The sequence below is a fragment of the Carcharodon carcharias genome, chromosome 6 (assembly GCF_017639515.1).
Source record: "Carcharodon carcharias isolate sCarCar2 chromosome 6, sCarCar2.pri, whole genome shotgun sequence".
NCBI classification, from domain to species: Eukaryota; Metazoa; Chordata; class Chondrichthyes; order Lamniformes; family Lamnidae; genus Carcharodon; species Carcharodon carcharias.
This window is the reverse complement of record NC_054472.1, coordinates 156,119,845-156,144,956: the sequence shown is the minus strand read 5'-3', so window position 1 is coordinate 156,144,956 and position 25,112 is coordinate 156,119,845. Positions and strand designations below refer to the sequence as shown.

General features: G+C 45.5%; 1 protein-coding gene across 7 annotated transcripts in view; it reads left to right on the top strand.

Annotated features, from left to right (window-relative positions):
• The first annotated feature begins 19,619 nt into the window (after nt 1–19,619).
• Nucleotides 19,620–25,112, top strand: part of LOC121278994 (zinc finger protein ZFAT-like) — a 200,713-nt gene continuing 195,220 nt past the window's right edge. For all 7 annotated transcript variants that reach the window (XR_005943310.1, XM_041189692.1, XM_041189688.1 and 4 more), the window contains exon 1: nt 19,620–19,766. Coding sequence is in view for 6 of the 7 variants with exons in the window: in XM_041189692.1 (XP_041045626.1) it covers nt 19,748–19,766 (19 nt within the window). In the remaining variant the exon portion in view is untranslated. The remainder of the gene's footprint in view (nt 19,767–25,112) is intronic.

The following is a 25,112-nucleotide window of genomic DNA, read 5'->3' as shown; positions in this document are numbered from 1 at the left end:
CTCTCATACCTGAGGGCCTTGAAGTCTCTCCAGTGTCACACCATTTCTGTGACGCAGGCACCAGCGCTGATACTAGCACCGCGGTGGGAATTAGAACATCGGCTTGTGTCCCAGGGCATGGCAGTGAGGGCACTTCATACTCGCCAGAGGAGCTGGCAGAGACAGAGAGTGCTCATGGCGCCAGCAGCCGGAGGACTGCAGGGGACCAGGCACATGCTCAGTCGGTGCCTGATGATGTGCCTCTGGAGTCATCTGCAATGCAGCAAGCACATGAAATATGGCTGTATGTGTGGGAGCATCTGGGGGAGATACAAGAGGCTATGCTTGTCTTGGTGTCTGTGGTGGAGGAGTCTACGCAGACAATCACCAAAGCAATGAGCCACATGTCAGAGTGCCATGCATCCTCCATGGAGAGAGTGATGACTCTTGTGGAGAGGCTGCTCCAGGAGACCCGTCAGGGCTTCCTGGGGATGCGCTCGGACCAGCAAGCCTTCACATCGGCATTGACCTCAGCTAGTCAGTGCCAATGTGGGAGATGGTTTGGGCACCAACTTTCCCAGCTCGGTGCCCATCCAACCACGGTGAGCAGAGAGGTCCGAAGCAACCTCACGTCGGTGCAGCAGCTGTCTGGCGCGTCAGCAGGCTCCTCTCAAGGCACTTCGGATAAGGGCAGCAGCTCCTTCGCCCCTCTCCCAGTGATGGTAGCATCCGGTGAAGCTACAACGACTAGAGAGATGCCAGCTGTGGAACTGGCAGCTCCCTCCCAGGCGGGGCCAGAGCTGGCTCCATGGGACAGAGGACGCCCGCCAAGGTCATCAAGCCCAACAGGACAGCAGAGCCAGCAGGCTGTCTCAGATGCCACTCCGAGCGATGTGGCAGCACCAAGACATAGCACCCGGAAACGAAAACATAAGGCATCTTAGGCACACCACAGGTTTTTTACTGGTACTTTTGTGTTCACCTGAGATGAGGTCCTTATGATTTGTTTTGATTTGTAACACCATTGTCTTTTTTTTTGGAATGAGTTTGTTTGCTTGACATATTAAATTCATATATGTCACCATGGCTGAGGGTGCCTCTTTTCTTCTGCATGTGTATGGTTTCCAAAACTATAATGAGTGCTTTGTTGGACATTCAGTTTTATTAACAAGGCCCTTAATTACTGTTCCTAACCTGGCAGATTTTGCACTTAGGTGTCAAGTATCGAGCCTATAGCCCAGGCTTGTCCTGGTGGTCCATCTGTGGCATGCTAGCTGAAGGTTCGTTGGATCAAAGCCTCCCAGCTGTCCCTGACTCCCTGGAGTATGCCTGGGTCAGCGTCTACCCCCTCAGCATTTCTCTGTGCGTGATCATCCTCGGACTCACTGCTGGACTCATCGTTTGCAGCAGCAGCTATTGTGTCGACGTCTTCATCGTCCACTGCATCCCCCCTTTCCAGCACAAGATTGTGGGGAGCGCAGCATGCAACCACTATCACTGAGACACGACCTGGGGGGGGGGGTACTGGAGTGCGTCCCCTGAGAGGTCCAGGCATCGGAAACGCATTTTGAGAAGACTGATGGTTCTCTCCACCACAGCCCTTGTAGAAGCATGACTCCTATTATATCGCTGCTCAGCTTCTGTTCTTGGATGGCGTAGAGGCGTCATGAACTACCTTCTGAGGGGATAGCCCTTGTCACCCAGCAGTCATCCATCCAACCAGGCTGGAGCACTGAAGAGTCCCGGCACCTGGCAGTGTCTGAGGATGTAGGCGCTGTGGGAGTTGCCTGGGTACCTTGCACAGACTTGAAAAATCAACATCCTGTGATCACACACTATCTGCACTTTCATGGAGTGGAAGCCCTTCCTGTTGACGAAGGCACCGGGCTCACCTACTGGCGCCTTGGCCACATGTGTGCAGTCTATAGCAACCTGGACGCGGGGGAAGCCAGCAATGGCTGCAAAGCCTCTGGCTCACTCTGTCTGGCTTGCCTGGTCCCAACGGTAGTGGATGAAGGTCAATGCGCGTCTGAACAGAGCATCTTTAACCTGCTTAACACAAGTGTGGACAGCTGATTGGGAGACACAGCAAAGATCACCCACCGGCCCCTGGAAGGAGCCAGAGGCATAGAAGTTGAGGGCAGATGTGACCACTGGCATGGGGTGTCCACTCATACAGTTAGTGGAGATCTCAGGGCCTATCATCTGACAGATATAGTTGACTGTCTCCCTTGAGAGACGGAGCCTCCTTCGGCACTACACCTCAGACATATTGAGGTAGCTGCTTCGCTGCCTGTATACCCTGGCAGCAGGATAGTGGCATCTTCTGCGGCCCCTTCTGCCTTGGACTACCTCTTGGCCCTGCGCCCCTTGTGCCTGTGCCTGTCCTCCCAAAAATGGCCCCCCTGGAGGCTGAATGTCACTCCTGGCCTCCTCCCTCTTCAAGCCCTGCCTTCCTCCTCAGAGAAGCTGCCTCCAGTGGACAGTTCAGCTCCCATTTCCAGGCTAAGAGAAGGCTTCCAGAAATCTGCAGGCCCAGAAAAGATTCTTCACTGCAGAGTGCTGACCTGAGGGTTAAGAGTCCAGACAAAACAGCTGGTATGCATTTTGAAGTATTGCAGATCACACGGGCATGTTTCAAAAACTTTGAAAAATCAATACTTGAGAGAGCACAGTTGTGACCCCAGTAAGCCCTCTTATCTTGCCCGTGGATGAGGTTAAGACAAATGTGTCCCACCTGCCTCCCTGCTGCGCCCGTGTGCCGACCCGAAGATTGCACGGATGTCAAAAAACCTGTGTCGAATGATGAGTCAAGAGCTTTAAGTGGCCCGTTAATTAGTGGCGGTCGCACGTCAGATGTCATTGTGTGCCCGCCCAGCGAAATATCGCGATGGTGCAGAGTGCTTGCCCAATGTCACTGCGTGTCATTTTACACGTGGATGTGCGGGTCCTGCCCCCACAGACCAACAGGAAAATTCTGCCCTTAGAATTAGTTCCTCCTGTCCTGTCCAGGACAATGGACAGCAAGACTCCACCACCAGCCCTGGCCCATTGGAATTTCTTTTGCTCCAGTCCAGATGGTTTCCCAATTTTGAAGGTCCTCTGTACTTCACAAGGTTTTTTTGACTGGCCTCATCTTCTTTTTCCATCTGGTTGTGTCCATTCCACTGCCACTCTTGTGGAGTGTACTTCCAGGAGCTGAAATATGATATTATAAGGGGTCAGGAAACATTCCAATAGTACCAATGCCTACGATTATCAAGACATTAACAGGATGGATCTGATTAATGAAATTTTGAAACTTCTTCTGATTTCATGGGGTTATCATTGTGGTCAAGGGAGCCCTGGAAAGGTGTAAGGAACATACCTTTGTGATGCTCATCAACTATGTGCTTATGCTAGGCCTTTTTGGGGGTCTTGTAACAGTCACAAAGGGCATTTTGAAATAGGCCTTAGGGATTCTGTCCATGAGAAGTAACATCACCCTTTGACTATGCAGGGAGTAACAAATCCCTGATCACCACAGGTTTTGAACACATGTGCAGAGGGGTATAAGAAAGGTCTACCTTTCCTTTGATTTTGCTGTAGAGCTGGGTGTAGGCCAATGCATCAGAAGTGACATCTTTTCCCCTGGACATCTGACTAGTGCTTCAGATGTGAACAGGGACTAGGGTATCGTGTGTACCATTCAGAGAATATGTAACCCTTTAGTCTCCTTTTTTTAAATTTATTCATGAGATGTGGGCATCACTATGCCCATCCCTAATTGCCCTTAAGAAGGTGGTGGAGTGCTGCTTTCTTGAACCACTGCAGTCTAAGTGGTGTAGGTACACTCAGAGTGCTGTTTGGAAGGGAGTTCCAGGATTCCAGTTGAATTAAAGACAGAAGCCCTGGATGAAAGAGACTGGTAGTTTTTCTGTGGGTTAAAGTAATGGGGTTGGGGAACAAAGCTGGGGCCTGTGTGAAAGATTCAGCTTTGTGGATATCATTCAGACAACTAGATGTGTAAACCTTTGATCTCATAATTTAAAGTTAGAGAGGGAGGTGGCTGAAAGAGGTCTGTTGTCCTGTTATCTAAAAAGTAAAACACAAACTGGATTAGGAATATTCAGTTTCTCTGGGGTGTTTATAAAATGAGGACACAACTGAATTGAAATAATTAAGTTTGCAAGTTTTATTTATCATTAATGGGTCCTGTATTATGTTATTTGTCCATTAGCTATCAGTGTGCTATTAATAGCCTTGTGATTTTGAAACACAGTTCAATAAAATTAGTTTAAGAATTTTATAATCCTATACCTTTGCCAGCATCATTTTTTATTCTATTCAAATCTGAACCCTCATAACAGTTCAAGTGTTACAGTGATTAATAGAGGGTGAGGTTGGATATTCAGCTTGGGATCAAATGACCAACAAGGTTGCATTCCTGATTCAGGTTTAGTGAGCCAGGGAGTGGTTGGAGTTGAAGGCAAGGATGCTGAGTTTTTTTAGCAAGCACCTAATAAGGTACTGTCTGTCTACCTGAAGAAACTCCTAGCTCATTCAAACTTAATGTTGGACAAGCAAATCTAACAAGAGGTGGAATTGGGGATAATAGTTTAGCGATAAAAATATGTTCCTTCAGCATATACATAAAACTGATTCCATGCCTGTAGACTACAGCACCAAAAGGAGACACAAATAGAACCTGGAGGTATTCTAAAAGTGATAAGGCTGGGTGGGTTGATAAAGTATTGCTGGACGACACACAGTTTATCCCAAGAATGGAGATAAAATGTTAAACAAATAATGATGTGGCAGACCATGGGACACAGGCACAGAAATGTGTTGGACCCAGACCTAAACTATAGGACAATATTGGACTCTAAACCCCTCCCAAAGGGTGGGATGTATTGTGGGACCAGTATAGGCCTCTGCAGAAATCCAACCAACATCTTTCCTTGGGTGCGCAGTGGTTATTTATTTTTTTATTTATTAGTTCGCCCACATCCCATGGATGAATTAAAAAACAAGTTCATGGGACATGGGTGTCGCTGGCTAGCCCAGCATTTATTGCCAATCACTAGTTGCCCTTGAGAAGCTGCGTGGTGGTGAGCTGCCTTCATGAACCGCTGCAGTCTATTGTTACCAAACCTAATAATCCAGAGGCCGAACATAATAATCTGGGGGAACCTAGTATTTGAATTTAAATGCAATTTATACAAAAATCTGACAGTGTAGAATAAAAAAAGCTGGTATCAGCAAAAGTGAAAATTAAGCTGTCAGATTACCATAAAAACTTAACTGGTTCACTCATATCCTTTACAGAGGAAAGCCTGTCCTGACCTGATCTGGCCTATACTTCACTCCAGCCCCACATCAATGTGGTTAACTTTTAACTGCCCTCTTAAATGGCCCAGCTGTTCACTCAGTTGTATCAAACTGCTACAAAAGGAACGATTGGATGGTGGACTCTAACCTACAAAATGACCATGTGATAAATCTGTTTCATGGTTGGCACATTTCCTGCTGTAACTGTGCTGTAATGTGCTTTACTGGTCTTGCAAAAAGTCACTGTTGAAGCTGAAATGTTGGCAGTGCAAATTAACTATTAATAAGTGAAGCATTTTATATACATAGATGAGAGTGCAGTGTTCCTTCTGAACATTAAAGTTTATTTTGAATATTATTTAATAGGGCACTAAAAACTATTTGCTACAAATGATTTGTGTCACATGTTAAATTAATGCTCAAGAATTAATTAAGCAGACTAGATTATAGCATACTTGTAGCATCAGTCATTAACTCGGTCTGGGATTTTTAGTGTGCCATTATATTGTGATTCTTGGGTCAATAACACAAAAATAGTTACATAGCTTAAGGCTGGGATCCTGATGGAACTCTCAACAGCACAAAAGCCAAGTGGTACGAGACTGCTCTGCACTAGGCCGCTTCACACCAGTAGGCTCACCACCACCTTCTCAAGGGCAAATAGGGAAGGGCAATAAAGGCTGGCCTAGCCAGCAACGCACACATCTCGCAAAAGAATAATTTTAAAAAAGTTTGAGTTGACACCGGGTGCCAAAAACGTCCCTTTTAACTTAAAACTGCAGATGCTGGGAAACTCAATTCAAAACAGAAAATGCTGAAAATCTTGCCAGGACAGGCATCATCTTCGGAGAGAGAAACAGAATTAACAAGTCGGGGGAATATGGGCGAGTGCTTAGGACAGGGAAAAGGGGCATGGAAAGAAGATTAGGGAGGTTAAACCCTTGGAAAAATGGCTACTGAGAACATTAAGTAAAATTAAGATTTATGAATCACAATTATTCACAAGGTCCAGCTGGTGGGACTCAAGATCTCAGGAAATTCTGCCCCTGTGGATCTTACTTTTAAAAGAAAAATCCTCAAGGGAACTTTGGCACATTGTTGGCAGATCTGATATTTTTAGCTTAGCCACATCAGTGCAATCACTGTAAGCAATGAGCATATTGTAGTGTATTCATAGGAACATGAAAGATGGGAGCACAAAACACCATGAATTAGATCATGGCTGATCATCTATTTCAACTGTATCAACTGTGGTTCATACGGTAGCAGACTCACCTCTGAATCACAAAGTTGCCAAGTTCAAGTCCTACTCCAGGGTTTGAGTAGAAAAATTAAACTCACCCTTCTCAAAGAACAGCTAGGGATGGGCAATAAATGCTGGCCCAGCCAGCGAAGCCCACATCTCGTGAATGAATAAAAAAAAAACTTCAGTGCAGTACTTGTCATAATGATAACCAAATGCGTTTGGATACTTGTGTTGTACAGGTGCAGTGTTGCATACTGATAAAGGTCAACCAAGTTCAGATATCATGTGCCTGAAGTTGGCCAACATGGTGGATTAAATGATATGACCCTTGCAGGTTAATCTGTGCCTTTGAATGTTGTTCTTTCAACCTGAGACATGACATTGGTGATGAGGATAAATATGGAAATATTTAGGATTGTGTCATGGCATTTGCTGGAGCTGATAAACCTGGAGTTTAGGGAATTGGGCCATTTGATCTCACGGTTGATGCTAGTACCATCAGCGTGAAATGGAAAGTGTGGCTGGAGGAGTTCAAAGTGTATGCTAACAGTTGCAATCTGTTTTTTGATGGGGATGGTGGTCGCAGAAAGCACAACGATGGGCCTTATCGTTCAATGTGGTGCTTAGGTGAGGGGGACTTTCAGAATATTGCCTGACACAGGAGAAAAAGTGGGCTATGAACCTGCAGTGAAAGAGCTTTGAAGGACCATTATATGGCGATGCCAAATGGCATGTTTTCCATCAGATGAGACAGAAAAAGGGGGAAACAGCAACCCAATTTGTGACCCGTTTGAAGCAGGTGTCGGATGGATGCGATTATGTTGTGATGATGCGAATAACCAGATAATGCACCAGGTGCATTGCAATTCAGATAAGTTGAGGCATAAACTGCTGGAAAGAGGAGGTGGCTTAACGTTGGATGACACTGAAAATAGCAGTTGAATTGGAAGCAATAGATAGACAATTTCACAGCATGAAACTTGGTCCCACATCTGCCACTGGCATGACAAAACTTGAGGTTAACCAAGTGGCACAACAGAATCTAGGTATGTGTAAATGTAAATAGCTAAAGTCTAAGAGACAATGGGCAGAATCATCCCAGATTTGCACTAAGTATGGTAGCGGGCAGATAAAACAATGTTTTACCCAGTGGCCGCGATGGCAGGTTTTTGTGCCATATCGCCCCAAGCCCACCACATTATTTATGCATTCCTGGGAAGCACCCTGTTTCAATGGTGGCTGGGCTCGCATTTGCCCACCCACCGTCACCACACCACTTCATAACTCTGGGTGCCATATTTAAAATGCAGCCGTGCGCGCACATCTCAGTGCTTCCAGGCCATGATTGCTGCAGGGAAGATGTCCACGAAAGGCAAGGATATTGCAGCCCCTGTCCATGGCGCTGCTCACCACAGAAACTTTCCATGCAGTGCCATGTGTCCTGCTCACACGCTCTCCATCTGTCCCCTGCTCACATCAGCAGGGAGAGGCCCCAGACTTGGGGTGGACTGGCCGACAGTAGGCCCCTCACTCACTTTGAGGAGTGTGCCATCATGCTGAGTAGTGAGAATGTGGACCCTACCTGTGGTGATAGTGAGGTCAGTGGCAAACATCCACCTGAGGATCCTGCACATCATCCATCCCTCAACACAACTGTGAGTACTTTCTCTCTCATTCTTTTGACTCTGTTATCATGCACTACTTATCTCTACTTTGGTTCACAGGGAGCTCTGCCAAGGGACCGACACCCTCAGCCAGCCAGTCCCTCAGCTTCATCCATGTCCTCATCTGCAGCCAAGAGGACACCTCCTCAAACAAAGAGGTGGAAATAATCAGCCCGGAAGACTTGTCACCACAGATGGAGCAGCCGGCCCACGAGTGATTCTGGAGGGAAAAGTGTGTGTGTGGGAGGACCTTTCAGAGCCTCATGCAAGCACTCTCCCACACACACAGATCCTTCATGTTTCACACTTATCTCAATATCCTGAGCACTTTGAATGCTGCCTGCTGGGGTTCACTTTCAGTTGTCCATCTGAGCTGACCTGCATCTCCGCTCACCCACTGATCACATTCCCATACAGCACATGATCTCGTCCACCACAACTCTCGTTTCACTTTTGATTTGGACGGCATGGTGCTAATTCAGATTACCTCTCACTCCCTTATCATTTACTCTCCCCCAGTCAGCCATTTCCTTTCCTCTATCACAGTTGACATTGCCCCGGCTTCACATTCCATCTCCCCTCCGTTATCTACCAGTCCCAACCTTTTTCCTTCAGGGATATCCAGGTGCACGTTCCCTTCCTTCCCAAAAATCCCAACCCCATTCCCATTCACCTCCCCAACCTCCTTCTTCCCACCCCCAGGGCCAGTGTCTGCCTTTGGGTCCCCACCACACCCTCGCCATCCCTCCTATCACTACCGTCGAACCCTCACCCTCCCACCCTCTCGCCTCACTCTGCTCTCAATCATTCTCACCCTTCCTTCATACCACACCTATCCTCAGTTTGCTTCCCAGGAGGCAGACATGGACCTATCCGACCCCTCACACGCACATTCACCTGCACATCTCCCTCTCAGCACCCCTTTCACCCTCTGCACACCCTCCCCCATCTGCACCCTTCCCCTTTCCGTGCCCTTCCTCCGTCTGGACACCTTCCTCACTCCGTGCTCCTTCCCTTGCATCTTCCACCCCTCTTTACACCTACCTTCCCAGTTGCCGTCTGCTCCCTCATTACCCCCTCCTCCCCCTGTTCTCCCTCCCCCTTCCCAATCTAACCCCTGACAACTTCATTCCCAACCTCACCCCATCTTGACACCTTCATTCCCCCCATCACAACCTCAACCACCCCCTGATTCCTCTTCAGCTCCCAACCGATCCTAGCCCTTCCTCTCCCACCCCCTTGACCATTATCCATTGTGAGCATCGACGGTGACTTTCCAACTTCCACACGTTGCTTCACAGCAAAGCCACGTCCATGAGAATCCACCCAGCATGCCAAGGATGTTCCTCCATTGCACCATTGGTGTCAGGCTCCAGCATCTTCTGTTCCTTGGATGTCCCGCGATATGATCAAGGCGCCGGCGGGCAAGTCCCGACTTCTGCACTTGTCAAGATGTGTTGTACACCAGCATGTTCTCCCACCAGGGGGCTGGGGGGTGGGCGGAGGGGAGACGATTCTGGTAGACAGGCCTAATAATGGTATGCTCATGTATTACAATGAGGTTCCCGATGTCCAGTGGCAGAGGACACGGCCCGCGGGCTGAGCAGATGATCGCGAACTGGTTTCACACCGTTGTGAAACCAATCGCACCATATTTTTTGCTCATGCCACCAAACACGCCCAGGCTGGCATGCATGGAAAATCCCAGCCAGTGTTTCAGATGTGGCAACTTGGGGCACTGCGGAAATGATGCCTGCTGCCCTGCCAAGGGAGAGATGTGCAAAAAGTGTGGGGGCTGGGGGGGTGGAGGGGGTGGGGCAAAGACCTGCCAAGAAGTTCAGAAACAAAGTTGAACAGAGCAGGAACTGGGCAAACCACATAAAGGAGAGAGAGATGAAAATAGCACAACTGTGAGACGAGTTGAAGAAGATGCAGCATGTGAGGTCACAAATAGGATACGTGTTTTCTGCCAATAGGAGCGACTACGAGAAAGTTTCAATCAGTGTTTGTGTTGTTGAAGTGAGCATTATTGTAGATTCAGGCAGTGACAGTAATGTCATCAACAGAGCACTGTGGGACGAACTGAAGACAAAGAGAATCAGGTGCACATCCTGAAAATGTTTCAAAAAGCTCTATCCTTATACATATAAAACCTGACTTCAAATTGTTCAGTACTTCATTGTGGATGTGAGAGCTGGGGATCAGAATGTAAAGGCAGAGTTTTTAATGATTGCGGAGGATGGTGAGCCTCTTATTAGCAGAGAAACTGCCCAAGCCTTGAGAATGCTACGCATTGGATTGAAAGTGAATTCTTTGAAATCCTGTGTCAAGCTTAGAGAGGGGTTTGGAGCAGTGTTTCAAGGAATTTGGAAGTTACCCAACCTCAGAGTGAGATTAACCATTGACGAGAATGTGAAGCCTGTAGGTCAACCTGTACACAGAATGCTTTTTTGACTGAGAGGGAAAGTTGAGGCAAAAATCAAAGCACTGATCGACCAAGACATCATAGAGCCTGTGGGTGAATCCTACTGTGGTCATGCTTAAAACAGATGGTAACATTAGACTCTGTGTTGATATGCGACATGTGAATGAAGTGGTCATGAGAGAATGTTACCCAATTCCCACTGTGGATGAAGTCTTTCAAGGTAGTTTCCAAATTAAAGTGGGGATATCACCAGCAGGAGTTTCATCCTGATTCAAGGAAAGTGACCACTTTTGTCACTCAGTGTGGATTTTACTGATGCAAGGGATTGCTATTTGGCATCAATGTGGCATCAGAGATTTACCAACAACAAATCCTTAAGGTGATACAAGGGATCCCAGGAACAGCCAATATCTCAGATGACATCATTATGCATGGAGCCAACAGAGAGGGGAACATAACGAAAGGCTGAGATTAGTATTGGCTAGATTGAAGTCAGCAGATTTTATAGTAAATGCAGACAAGTGCTTGCTGGGTATGATGGAACTAATGTTTATGGGGCATAAGCTCACTAGCAGCAGAATAAATCCAGTCAAAGACAAGATAGCAGCAATAGCAGAGGCACATGAGCCACATAATGCCAACGAGGTGAAAAGATTTCTGGGACATGTGAACCATTGAGCGAAATAAATCCCAAACTTCGCTAGCCTGCTGATACATTACGGAAGTTGACCAGAAAGAATGAACAGATCAGATTTGATGAAGAGCAGAATGCTGCCTTCAAAACTTTGAAAATCAGCTTGACACGTGCTTGAACCCTGGGATACTATGATCCAAATGCCCCAACAAAAGTCATAGCAGATGCTAGTCCAGTAGGATCAGAAGCAGTGCTAGTGCAAATGCTTGTTGAAGGCTCATGAATCATTTCTGTGCGAACAGATCTCTGACAGGTGTGGAGAGGAGATATTCTCAGATGGAAAAAAGAGGCCCTGGGATTGGTGTGGGTACAGGAAAGATTCCATGCATACTTGTTCAGCATTGAGTTTGAATTAGTGATGGATCACAAGCCATTAGATATGATTTATTCTTCCAAACCCAAACCATGTGCCAGAATCAAAAGATGAATTTTGAGACTTCAACAGTACAAGTACGTTCATCTTTCCAGTCACATTGCTGGAAAGATGAACATTGCTGACCTGTTGTCACGATTCTGAGGGGGCATCAAACACAAAGATCCTCACTGGAGAAGGAAGCTGAATTGTTCATGTGGTTTGTGGCAGTTCATGCTACACCCAGAGCAATGACAACTAGAGAGATTGAAAGAGAGTCAAACAAATTTGCAGAATTGGATGATATCAGAAAGCAAATCCAAGCTGGAAACTAGGAGAATTTCCCATTCAAGGCATGGGAAATTGATACATGAGAAAAAACTGTGCACAACTTGGAGGTGTGTTCTCAGAGACATCAGACTTGTAGTGCCACAAAAGCTTAGGCCTGGACTGGTGATGGTGGCTCATGAGGATCACTTGGTACTAAGCAAAATTTACAAACCAAAGAATGGTGGCTAGGGATGGAGAAAGGTGTGGAGCAGTTGCTTAAAACATGTCATGGATGTCAACTTGTCAGCAGACCCAATCCATCAGAACCAATACACAGCACACTGTTACCAGCTGGACCATGGGAGGATGTAGCAGTTGACTTCTTAGGCCCACTTCCGTCAGGAGAGTTCATAACAGTGGTGATTGATTACTACAGATGTTACTATGCATATGTTGTGATGAAGTCTACAACAATGGAGAAAACATTGTGTTTGCATTGACTGAATATTTGCCAGGCATTGTCTACCAGTCACTTTGTATTCAGACAACGAGCCAAAATTCATTTCATAGACATTTGCAGATTACACTCAAGTCACAGTCATTCACCAACACAGGGTGACACCTAAATGACTACAGGCAAATCGGGAAGTGGAACAACAAAATCAATCCTTAGAGAAATGGATGAGGATTGCTCAGACTGAGGGCAAAGACTGGAAAGAGGCATTGCTTTCATATGTGGCCATGCATAGAGCAACTCCGCACATTGCAAAAGGGAAGAGCCCAGCTGAGCTGTTATTTGTGTGTAAAATACGCACCAAGATGTCAGAGCTGAACAACATCGCTGTTGATCAGGAGGTTCGAGATCATGATGCTAAGAAGAAAGGTGCTGCAAAGTTTTATGCAGACCACAGCAGGGGAGCTAGACAGTCTGATGTGATGCTAGGTGATGATGTACTGTTGAGGTGGGACAGTCTGAGTTGGATGATACACCCTTTTACCCCAAGTTATACACTGTCATCGGCAAGAAAGAAAACAGTGTGGCTATGCAATTGCCAGGAGGAGGACAGTATGACAGAAATTCTTCATGTGTCAAAAGGTATCATGGTGACAAAGACACAGCAGAGATGAACCAGATGTAGGGCCTGAGGCAACGCTGACATCCAGCATTCCAGAAGTCCAAGTCAGCGATGCTGATGGCAGGCAGGCAGTTTGCCATCCAGAGGGAAAAACATCGGTTCCAGAGGGGACAACGACACGTCCTAACCCTGACATGATGACCAGAGTTCCTGAGACAGCAGGCAGGCCACAGCATGAGAGCAGACCACCAAAGTGGTATGAAGATTTTGTGTGATTTAGTGACAGAACATGAAATTAGAAATCGGTTTTGGAGCAATGATCTGTGATTTAAAACATTGTGATTTTAAGTTGAAAAATAGCAGATCTTGACACAAAGCATGTGCCTAGATGTGAAGTTTTATGTGCTGTGATTACGTTCAAAACAAAACGGTGTACACTGAATGCTGCTCTTATGATTTTGAAGTTCCTATTTGTGATTTTTGTGAGTGCTTGAGAAAGCAATTGGACTGTGATGCACTTAACCTACCTGATTTTTGTAATTAAAGAACTTAGTGAGGTGGGAAGATAATGATTCATTAAGTTTGTTTTCAAAATTTATTGGAGTAAGTTTAATAAAGGATGGAGTCTTAGCTACAAACAGCAAACAGAAAGTGATGAAGGAAAATTTGGCTGACGTAGATATCGCTTAAATTTGGAACGTTGTGAAGGAAGCTTGTCTTCAGTGTTATTGTTGGATTTTGAGAATTCACATCATTGTTTTGAAAGTTGTCATATGGGATAATGACACAAGTTCAGATGAAGGAGGAAAAAAACACAAAACAAGAATGACATGCTTTCAGTTTGGTAAAGCAGGGATGTCATAATGATGACTGAATGTTTTCGGGTTGCACTATATCACATGTTGCTTACTGATGAAGGTCAACCAAGGTCGGATAGCATGTGGTCAGAAGTTAGCCAACTTGGCAGATTAATTGATGTGACTCCTGCAGCTAAATTTGTGACTTAAGAGTGTAGTTCTTTCAGCCTGAGATGTGACAGTACTGAGGGAGAATTGCGCTGTTGGAGGTGCTGTCTGCCGTCTTTCAGGTGAGACATTAAACAGATGCCTTGTATGCCTTGGACTCACTCAACTTCTGTCGAAGGGTCATGAGGACTCGAAACGTCAACTCTTTTCTTCTCCGCTGATGCTGCCAGACCTGCTGAGTTTTTCCAGGTAATTCTGTTTTTGTTTTGGATTTCCAGCATCCGCAGTTTTTTTGTTTTTATATTTTTGCCTTGTATGCCTGCTCAGGTGAATGCAAATGACCCTATGGCACTATTCTGAAGTAGAACAGGGGACTTCTGCTCAGTGTCCCAGCCAACATTTATCCATCAATCAACATCACAAAAAATAGTTTATCGGGTCATTATCACAGTGCTGTTTGTGGGAGTCTGCTGGGTGGAAATTAGCTGCCACGTTTCCTATATTACAACAGTGACTACATGTACGGTACTTCATTAGTTGTAAGGCACTTTGAGACATCTGGTGGTCATGAAGAATGCTACATAAATGCAAGTCTTTCTTTCTTGCAACTCCACTTCCTAACCCCACCCCCCCCATATCCTTCCACTCTCTTAATCAAGATACAGACAGTCGCATTACCCTTCACATTTTGAATTCTTAATCCTCATCATCACTACCTCACCCGACCCTAATTGTGTGACATATGTCCATGTGACAATGGAATATTTGGGTTCAGAAATTAGACGAATGAAATTCTCCATCAGTGCTCCCCTCACAACTAGTTATTCACTGCCACAAAGGCAATACTTTACAAGACTGGGGTTGCGAAGGAGGATGATGAGGAGGAAGAAAAATCAGCAACTTAGATTTATAGAGTGCCTTTACTGAGCATTATATAATCAAGTACGACACAGAGCCATATAGGGAGATATTAGGTCAGATGACCAAAAGCTTGGTCAAAGAAATAGGTTTTAAAGAGTGTTTCAAAGGAAGCAAGTGAGGTAGATGTTCTGCTCAGTATAGGAGACCTAAGCAGTTTCAGGGAAACATTACAGGCAAGAAAAATAGTTTTTTCTTTCTGCATTCCATAGCCCCATGATGCCCCAAAGTATTTTACTGAATTGTATTCATTGTCATAATATAAGAAATGCAGCAGCCATTTGACCACAGCGAACTCCATCAAACAGCAATAAGATAATGGGCTGGGTTTTCACATGGTCAGGGAGTCTCCTCAGACCTTTAAAAATGGTGGCTGAGACCCAATTCCAGGATTACCAGCCCAATTCTCGTCTCCCCCAATTTTCGTTTGTGTGGGATGAGGGTGCAGGCTGGTGTGGATTGCGAGCCTGCACCCTACAATTCTGACCTGGATAGCTCCATTGCAGAGATAGGCATCCCCTAGCTCTCCGCAATGTTCGTGGAGTTGGGCCAACTTATCAATGAGTCCTGGTTCAGCCTCAGATGTCGTGAACCATTGCCTGGATGAGAGAACCTTTGGAAATTTAAGCTCATAAGTTTATACTCATGCTCCCCCTGCTACCCTATGCTCCTCCACACACCCCCAATGGCAACTTCTGCCCTCCATGTCAACTTATGCCCCTTGACACAACCCCAAAGGACCCTCATACACTCCATGCCAAAATATGCCCTTCACCCACCCCCAATGGCCACTCATACCCTCCATACTAACCTATGGCACTTTAATGCCTATTTACCCAATATACACCCTGTAGAGAACCAATGGCCTCTATAGTAACTGTCATGTGTGAAAAAAGCTTTCAAAAAGTAATTAATTCATAACTTTCTTACAAAAAACTCCTTTTACTACACCCCTATACAGGTATCATTTAACCAACCCAAGAAAGAAAGCTGTCAATCAAGTTATGTTTTCTCTTGGGTGCAGCTGTTTCAATGGATGAATGGATGTCTGGGCTCCTAGTCACGAATGCATAACATGACCCCATTTTAATGCTTAAAAATTGGTGCCACCCCAGATCAAGAGTGAGATTGGGGGTGTTGGTGGGGGGGGGGGGGGGTGCGGTGTTGTTGGAAGGGTAGGGAGAGTTGTTGAGCTGGGGTGGGAAGAGTTGTTGAGCAGGTTATGGTTCCTAAGTGGGAAGCGAAGGTTGAGTAGGGAGGGGGAGGGGTTATTAGTGAACAGACTCCAATGGTTTTGTCCACAATCCTTTTGAAGGCTTTGATGGGGCCTCGGAGCTAGTAATCCTGCACACAGATGTAATGACAATCTCAGGGCTATCCCAATGGAGTCTCCACTCAAGTCGCCATTGCTGCCTCAGATCTTGTGATCCCAAATAATCGGCCCATGATCCCTAATGCCATGAACCGTGGTTTGGGAAGCCCTGCCTAATAGGGCAGAACTGGCCTCAGTTTAACATTTGATCTGAAAGAGGTCACCTCTGACAGCACAGTACTCCTGCAATGCTACACAGAAATGTCAACCTAATTTATGTGCTGAAATCTGTGGAGTGGAGTTTGAACCCAAAGCTTTCTGACTCAAAAGTGCTACCACTGAGCCAAGGATGAATCAGAACTGTCAAAATCAGAGAACTCTTGGTAGTGACTATGCTCATGAAAAAAGGGAGCAATCACGTACACAAACAGCCTTTCCAAGCAAGATGCTTCCTCCAAGTGACCAGGAGGAAGTAAGACAACAACTCGCTGGTGCACAGGTGTTACGACTAGGTGAGGAGGGATCGACTGGTTTTCTTCTTCTCCCACTCTTTGTTTGGTTATAGCAGAGGTTTTGACTTTTAAAAAGGATACCATATTGCCAATTCAGTATGTACTTGACTTTGTGAAGTTTGTAAGAATTAAGCTAGAAAGGCATTCTTGAGTTAAAACCCACCCACGTAAACATATTAATAATGCTAAAAATGTACAAATGCATCCTACTTCCCAATAACACATGCAAACACACACTCAAATCCCAAGCATGCTGAAAAATAAAACACAACTTTACAGAGTATCAGATGTTAAACTTGGCCAAGTTAAAATACAGTTTAAAAAAAAGGAAAATCAATAAAGATTCACTGATTGTATCTGGGGGGTTGGTTCTTCAGCTGAGACAGTTTATTTAAAGTTGTGGCTGATATGTCTCTTTGATCCTGAAAACACTGTTGTAGAAATCCAATGTTGAGAGAGTGTCTACTGTAGGAATGTAGACACATTTTTAACTCAGCAAAGCAGGGTTCAAAGCTTAGATGGAATACTGTACAGTGGGGGGCAAAAGACAACCGCCCTATCCAGCAGCTAGAATATCTGTACCAAATCCCAAATTCAACCAGCTCCATAAAGAGATGACTTCTCTCCATAATATAAAAACAAAAAAACTGCCGATGCTGGAAATCCTAAACAAAAACACAATTACCTGGAAAAACTCAGCAGGTCTGGCAGCATCGGGGAAGTTCTGTCGAAGGGTCATGAGGACTCGAAACGTCAACTCTTTTCTTCTCCGCCGATGCTGCCAGACCGGCTGAGTTTTTCCAGGTAATTCTGTTTTTGTTTTTGACTTCTCTCCATGTTGGTTCTATTTTCCAAAAGGAAGTTGATCAGCTCTTGTCTAGCATAGTTTAGCCATTCTGATTGCTGAGGTGCTTAATTTTTAATGTTCCAGCAATTAACTCCTGAATGGTTCATTCTTCCATTTGGATGAGATAAGAAGAAAGCTTCTCACACCTCCAGGGAGGTCATTGCCTGCTGGGGCCTCCATAGACCCTACGTCGCCATGAAATGGACTGTGGCTACGGGATGCAATTTAGCAGCCATTTTAAGTGAGTGTCTATGTTTTTCAGTGAAATGTCCCTTTTAGAAATTTAATATGTGAAACCAGCCAATGAGATAGCCAATTAATGCCATATAGCTCATCTTCGTGACAGAGGTCAAAATTGCAACAAACATACCAAACCCCTGCCTGAATTGCTGGAAGGTCAAATTGTACATGCACAGGATCTAAGCCTGTAAACATAGAACCCAGCAAAAGTTGTTGGTGATGCTGAGACTCCAAGGTCATACATCATTGACACTGAATATGTTAAGCAAATGAGAAGGAACAGAGTCCATATTCGACCTACAGCTGAGCTGAAAAAGCAGAAAAGATCATCAGTGACACAAGCAACATCACTAACCAGGCAGACAACATCAACGGCAGCACGAACAAGCAGTGCAATATCAATGCCACCAGCAAGCGATACAACATTAACAGCATCAAGCACGATTCCTACAACACCAGGAGCAATATGCATAACGTTGCCTGTGCAGTGTGCCAACTGATAACTGAGGGCTTCGAATGTCACATCTACGTGATGTAGGCACAACATCCTACCACCTAAGCAACATCATGAATAATATTTTGAGAAAAGTAAACAAGCTATAACAGATTTTAAAGGTGTTTAGTTTAATCATAAAAGTCAATTGTTAAGACCATAAGACCAGAAGACGTAGGAGCAGAAGTTAGGCCATTCGGCCCATCGAGTCTGCTCCGCCATTCAATCATGGCTGATAAGTTTCTCAACACCATTCTCCCATCTTCTCCCCGTAACCTTTGATCCCCTTACCAGTCAAGAACCTATCTATCTCGGTCTTAAATACACTCAATGACCTGGCCTCCACATCCTTCCGTGGCAATGAATTCCATAGATTCACCACTCTCTGGCTAAAGAAGTTTCTCCTCAACTCTGTTCTAAAAGGTTTTCCCTTTACTCTGAGGCTGTGCCCTCAGGTCCTAGTCTCTCCTACTAATGGAAACATCTTCCCCATGTCCACTCTATCCAGGCCTTTCAGTATTCTGTGAGTTTCAATCAGATCTCCCCTCATCCTTCGAAAATCCATCGAGTATAGACCCAGAGTCCTCAAATGTTTCTCATATGTTAAGCCTTTCATTCCTGGGATCACCTTTTAGATATAATAAAAAAGTTAATGACGGAATATTATATTGATACAAAGGAATTACATTTTTTTAAGAGGGCTATTATATTGTTATTTATAAAGTGCAAGGAACTAATTGTTATGCGGATGTACATCAGGGGTGCCAGCCACATTTACCACTGCACTGAACAATATATCAGTCTAGCAGCCACGTGGAGAGCTGTACGAAATACTCACTCATCCAGCATTTTTAAGTGTGATTATTTTTGAGCTGCTGAGAACCAGAAGACAAACCAAAATGCATGGTTTTCTTCTGCTTTAGGTATCAGAGTTATGTGGTTTAGGACCAGAGGGTGTATTCATGATTGTCATTTTTTTTTGTATTGCTAATTCTAAAAATAAATGGTGTTGGAATGTGGCACAGTCACATCTTCCCCAGTAGTTTCCCCGTTCGTCTCAAGCGTGTTTAAACATATAGAACTGGGATTATTTTTAACCTTTAAATCAAAACGATTACAATTCTGTCCAACACAGCTTCACTTGTCAGACCTTGCATTATATGTAGGTCTGGAAGATCAAGCTGGTCCTCCAGCTCAGCGCAGTGTGGGAGCTGGGAGGACTGGAGGGGTCGAACGTCAGGCGGCACTTCTTGCCACTTCCCGCCCCCCACAGCTCCTCGGCTCCCGTGGTGCACGCCGGGTAAGGGGAGCCGCCATATTTCTTCCGCAGATTCGTCAGAAAGTGAAAAAATATATATATTTTAAATTTTAACACAATGATAACCCTTCGGGTAATATCTAAATATAATTAAAATTATAACCACATGCATTTATATGGGAACTCATGGATCAGCGAACTCCAGGTGAGAATTGGCGACCGAGCCATTTTCCTTTTCGTCTCTTGTTTTTTTGAAAGGTAAAAGTAGCGCGAGGTGCCAGCTGAGGCCAGTTCCAAACAAAAAACTCTTTCTCAGCCGTTTCAAAAAAAAGTTGTTCGTTAATTGTGCAAACTGGCTCGCGATAAATAGAGATAAAAATCGTTAAAAAAAAGTTCGGGCGAATTTTTTTTTCAAAAGTCACAGGTCGCCTGTCAACCGTCGGCCGTGGTTTGATTGGCACCTCAGCCCTAGTGCTGATTGGCTGGAACGACGCTGAGTCCCGCCCTCCCCGTGCCTGCTCCTGGGATTTGTCAATGTTGCTTCATTCAGATTGTGTCCATCTGCAGGAGTGGTGGAGCACTGAGAATGTTAGGAATAAATATCCAAAAATTGAAAGCGAATGCTGGATATCTGAAATTAAAAACAGGAATCTGTAGGAGAATATGATGCCTGGTGACCTACACGCAGCATCATGCATTTACATTGCACCTTTAACATTGCCAAATATCCCCATGCCTTTAGGGGGAATGTATTTTTTTTATTCTTTCATGGGATGTGGGCATAGCCTCCCATCCCTAATTGCCCTTGAGGTGGTGTTGGTGAGCTGTCTTCTTGAACTGCTGTAGGTGCACCCACAGTGCTGTTAGGAAGGGAGTTCCAGGATTTTGACCCAATGACACTGAAGGAACAGCAATATATTTCCAAATCAGGATGGCATGTGACTTGGAGGAAAACTTGCAGGTGGTGGTGTTCCTATGCATCTGCTGCCCTTGTCCTTCTAGGTGGTAGACATTATCGGTCTGGAGGGTGTTGTCAAAGGAGCCTTGGCAAGGTGCTGCAATGCATCTTGTAGATTGTACACACTGCTGCCACTACCCAGTGGTGGAGGGCTTAAACGTTTGTTGTGAATGGGGGCGCCAATCAAGTAGGCTGCTATGTCCTGGATGGTTTTGAGATTCTTCAGTGCTGTTGGAGTTGCATTTAGCCAGGCACACTCCTGACTTGTGTCTTGTAGTTGGTGGACTGGCTTTGCGGAGTTGGGAGGTGAGATAGTTGCCTCAGAGTTCCCAGTCGCTGACCTGCTCTTGTAGCCACAGTATTATATAGTTGCTCCTGTTCAGTTTCTGGTCAGTGGTAACCCCAAGATGTTGATAGTGGGAGAATCAACAATGGTAATTCCATTGAATGTCAATGGAGATAGTTAGCTTCTCTCTTGTTGGAGATGGTCATTTTCTTGCACTTCTTTGGCATGAATATTACTAGCCATTTCTCAGCCCAAGCCTGAATGTTGTGCAGGTCTAGCTGCAGATGGACATGGATTGCATCAGCATCTGAATAGTCACGAATTATACTGAACATTGTAATCTTCAGTGAACATCCCCGCTTCCAACTTTATGATGGAGGAAAGGTGAAGGAACTGGAGGTGGTTGGGTCCAGAACACTACCTGAGGAATTCCTGCAGCAATAATCTGGGACTGAAATGATTGACCTCCAACAACCACAGCCATCTTCCTTTGTGTTAGGTATGACTCCAACCAGTGGAGACTTTTCCCTGATTCCTGTTGACTTCAATTTTTCTATGGCTCCTTGTTTGCCACACTTGGTCAAAAGCTGCCTTGATATCAAGGGCAGTCACTCTCTCCTCATCTCGAGTTCAGCTCTTTGTCCATGTTTGGACCAAGGCTGTCGAGGTCAGGTACTGAGTGGCCCTAGCGGAACTGAAACTGAGAATTAGTGAGCAGGTTATTGTATAATTGCCAATGGATTGCATTGTCGATGATGCCTTTCATCACTTTGCTGAGAGTAGACTAATGGGGTGGTAATTGGTTGGAATTGCCCTGCTTTTTTTGGAGAGGATGTACCAGGGCAGTTTTCTTCATTGTCAGGTAGATGCCAGTATTGTAGCTGTACTGGAACAGCTTGGCTAGGGCGTAGCTATTTCTGGAGCACACGTCTTCAATACCATTGCTGGAATGTTGTTAGGCCCCATACTCTTTGCAGTATCCAGTGCCTTCAGCTCTTTCTTAATGTCACGTGGACTGAATCAGATTGGCTGAAGACCGACATCTTGGGGAGCTGAGATGGATCATCTACTTGGTACTTCTGGCTGCCCTTTTTCTTTTTGCACTGAATTCCTGGGCTCTCCCATCATTGATGATGGGGATATTTGTGGAGCCTCCTGCTCCTGTTAGTTGTTTAATTGTTCACCACCATCCACAACTGGACGTGGCAGGACTGCAGAGCCTAGATTTGATCCATTCATTGTAGGACTCTGTAGCTCTGTCTATCACTTGCTGTTCATGCTGTTTGGCACACAGGTGGTCCTGTTTTGTAGCTTCACCAGGTTGACACCTCATTTTTAGGGATGCCTAGTACTACTTCTGGCAGGATCTCCTGCACTCTTCATTGAACCAGGGTTGATCCCCCGTCTTGATGGTAATGGTAGAGTGGGGGATATTGCGGGTCATGAGGTTACAGATTTGTGGCTGAGGACAATTCTGCTGCTGCTAATGGCCCTCAGGACCCCATGTATTCAGACAAAAAAATAAATGTGACACCCAGCCACATGGGAATTTAAGGCAGGTGTGACCAGAAGCTCATTCAAAGTGGTAAGTTGGAAGGATCCTATTAAAGGAGAACAAAGAAGCAAAGAGGTTTTAGGGAGGGAATTCTCAACTTGTTAGATGTTTTTGAAGGTGGTCAGAATATTTATTGAGGGTCGTCAGAATATTTATTGAGGGTATTTCAGATTCGGGTTTTGAGTTCCTCCATTACAGTAATTGACAGTTCTTCCAGGAGTTTGGAAAGGGCAGAGGAGTTGGCTTGTAGTAGTTAGGATCTGTCATACAAAAACACCCCATGGGAGGTGCGCTGACTATTTCTTGGGCTTTTGTCCCTTTAAAGTCACTTGCACCTCTCCAGCCACATGACCAGGCTGAAAGTCTGTTCTCTGCCTTCCCCATGCCTGGTGTCTCCTGAATATCTCACTGTAACAACCTGGCTGATACTAAGAGTTTGTGAGGAAAGACACTAATTAAAACTGATCTAAGAAATCAAAGTCCCTAATCACTGATATACTTCACTACTACCCTCTCTCCTGGAGGTTTTGATTGTTGTTGTATTCTTACTTCCATTACCTCACCTGAGCGGCCACTATTGTGTGAGGTTTCTCAGCAAGTGTATATGGGCTGATGAGCCATGCGTACATTACAGTCTCTACAAGGGTGCACTTCAGTCTGGGCCTGGCAGACTTGCCATCCCTAACCCAGGGAGGCAGTGGTGTTGTGGTATCCAGTGACCCAGGATAATGGTTTGGGGGCCCGGATTCGAATACCTGGAATCAAAAGTCTCATGATTACCTGCCTCACCTGGTCTGGCCTACATGTGACACCAGATCCACAGTAATATGGTTGACTCTTAAATGCCCCCTGAAATGGCCTATCAAACCATTAAAAGGCCAATAAAAAGGAATGAAACTGGATGGACCACCCGGCATCGACCTAGGCACCGGAAATGACAATGACAAACCTAGCCCTGTCGACCCTGCAAAGTCCTCCTCACTAACTAACTTCTGGGAGCTTGTGCCAAAATTGGGAGAGATGTCTCATAGACGAGTCAAGCAACAGCCTGACATTGTCATACACACGGAATCATACCTTATAGATCATGTCCCAGATGCCACCCCTGGATATGTCCTGTCCCCCCGGCAGGACAGACCCAGCAGAGGTGGCGGCACACTGGTATACAGTCAGGAGGGAGTTGCCCTAGGAATGCTCAACGTCGACTCCAGTGCCCATGAAGCCTCATGGCATCACGTCAAACATGGGTAAGGAAAACTGCTGATTACCTATACCTTCCTCCATCAGCTGATGAATCAGCACTCCTCTATGTTGAACACCAATTGGAGGAAGCACTGAGGGCGACAAGGATGCAGAATGTACCCTGGGTGGCAGACTTCAATGTCCATCACCAGGAGTGGCATGGCAGCACCACCACAGACTGAACTGGCCAAGTCCCAAAGGACATAGCTGCTATACTGGGTCTACCTACCTGTTGTTGATGCATCTATCTATGATATTATCAGTTGGAGTGACCACCGCACAGTCCTTGTGGAGACGTAACCTCATCTTCACACTGAGGATACTCTCCATCATGTTGTATGGCACTACCACCGTGCTAAATGGGCTAGATTCTGAACAGACTTAGCAACTCAAGACTGGACATCCATGAGGCACTGTGGGCCATCAGGAGCAGCAGAATTGTACTGAACCACAATCTGTAACCTCATGGCCCAGAATATTCTCAACTCTACCATTACCACCAAGCCAGAAAATCAACCCTGGTTCAATGAAGAGTGCAGGAGGACATGCCTGGAGGAGCACCAGGCATACCTAAAAATGAGGCGTCAACCTGGTGAAGCTACAACAGAGGACTATTTGCATACCAGACAGCATAAGCACCAAGTGATAGAGCTAAGCCATTCCACAAGCAATGGATCAGATCTAAGCTCTGTAGTTCTGCCACATCCAGTCGTGAATGGTGGTTAACAATTAACTCACTGAAGGAGGAGGCTTCACAAATATCCCTATCCTCAATGATGGAGGAGCCCAGCACATTAGTGCAGTTGCACCAATCTTCAGTCGGAGCAGGCTCAAAGGGCCGAATGACCTACTCTTGTTCCTATTTTCTACGTTTCTATGTTAAAATGCCGAGTGGATGATCCATCTCGGCCTCCTCCGGAGGTGCCCAGCATCACAGATGCCATTCTTCAGCCAATGCGATTCGCTCCATGTGATATCAAGATACATCTGAAGGCACTGGATACTGCATAGGCTATGGGCCCTGACAATATTTCGGCAACTGTGCTGAAGACTTGTGCTCCAGAACTTCACATGCCCCTTGCCAAGTTGTTCCAGTACAGCTATAACACTGGCATCTACCCAGCTATGTGGAAAAATGCTTAGGTACGTCCTGTCCACAAAAAGCAGGACAAAGTCAATCCGACCAATTACCACCCATCAGCCTACTCTTGATCTTCAGTAAAGTGATAGAAGGTGTCATCAACAGTGCTGTCAAGCGGCATTTGTTTAGCAATAACCTGCTCACTGACGCCCAGTTTGGGTTCCGCCAGGGTCACATAGTTTTTGACCTCATTACAGCCTTGGTTGAAATATGGACAAAACAGCTGAACTCACGAGGTGAGGTGAGAGTGACTGCTCTTGACGTCAAGGCAGTATTTTACTGAGTGTGGCATCAAGGAACCCTAGCAAAACTGGAGTCAATGGAATCGGCAGGAGGAAAACTCCACTGCTTGGAGTCATACCTAACACA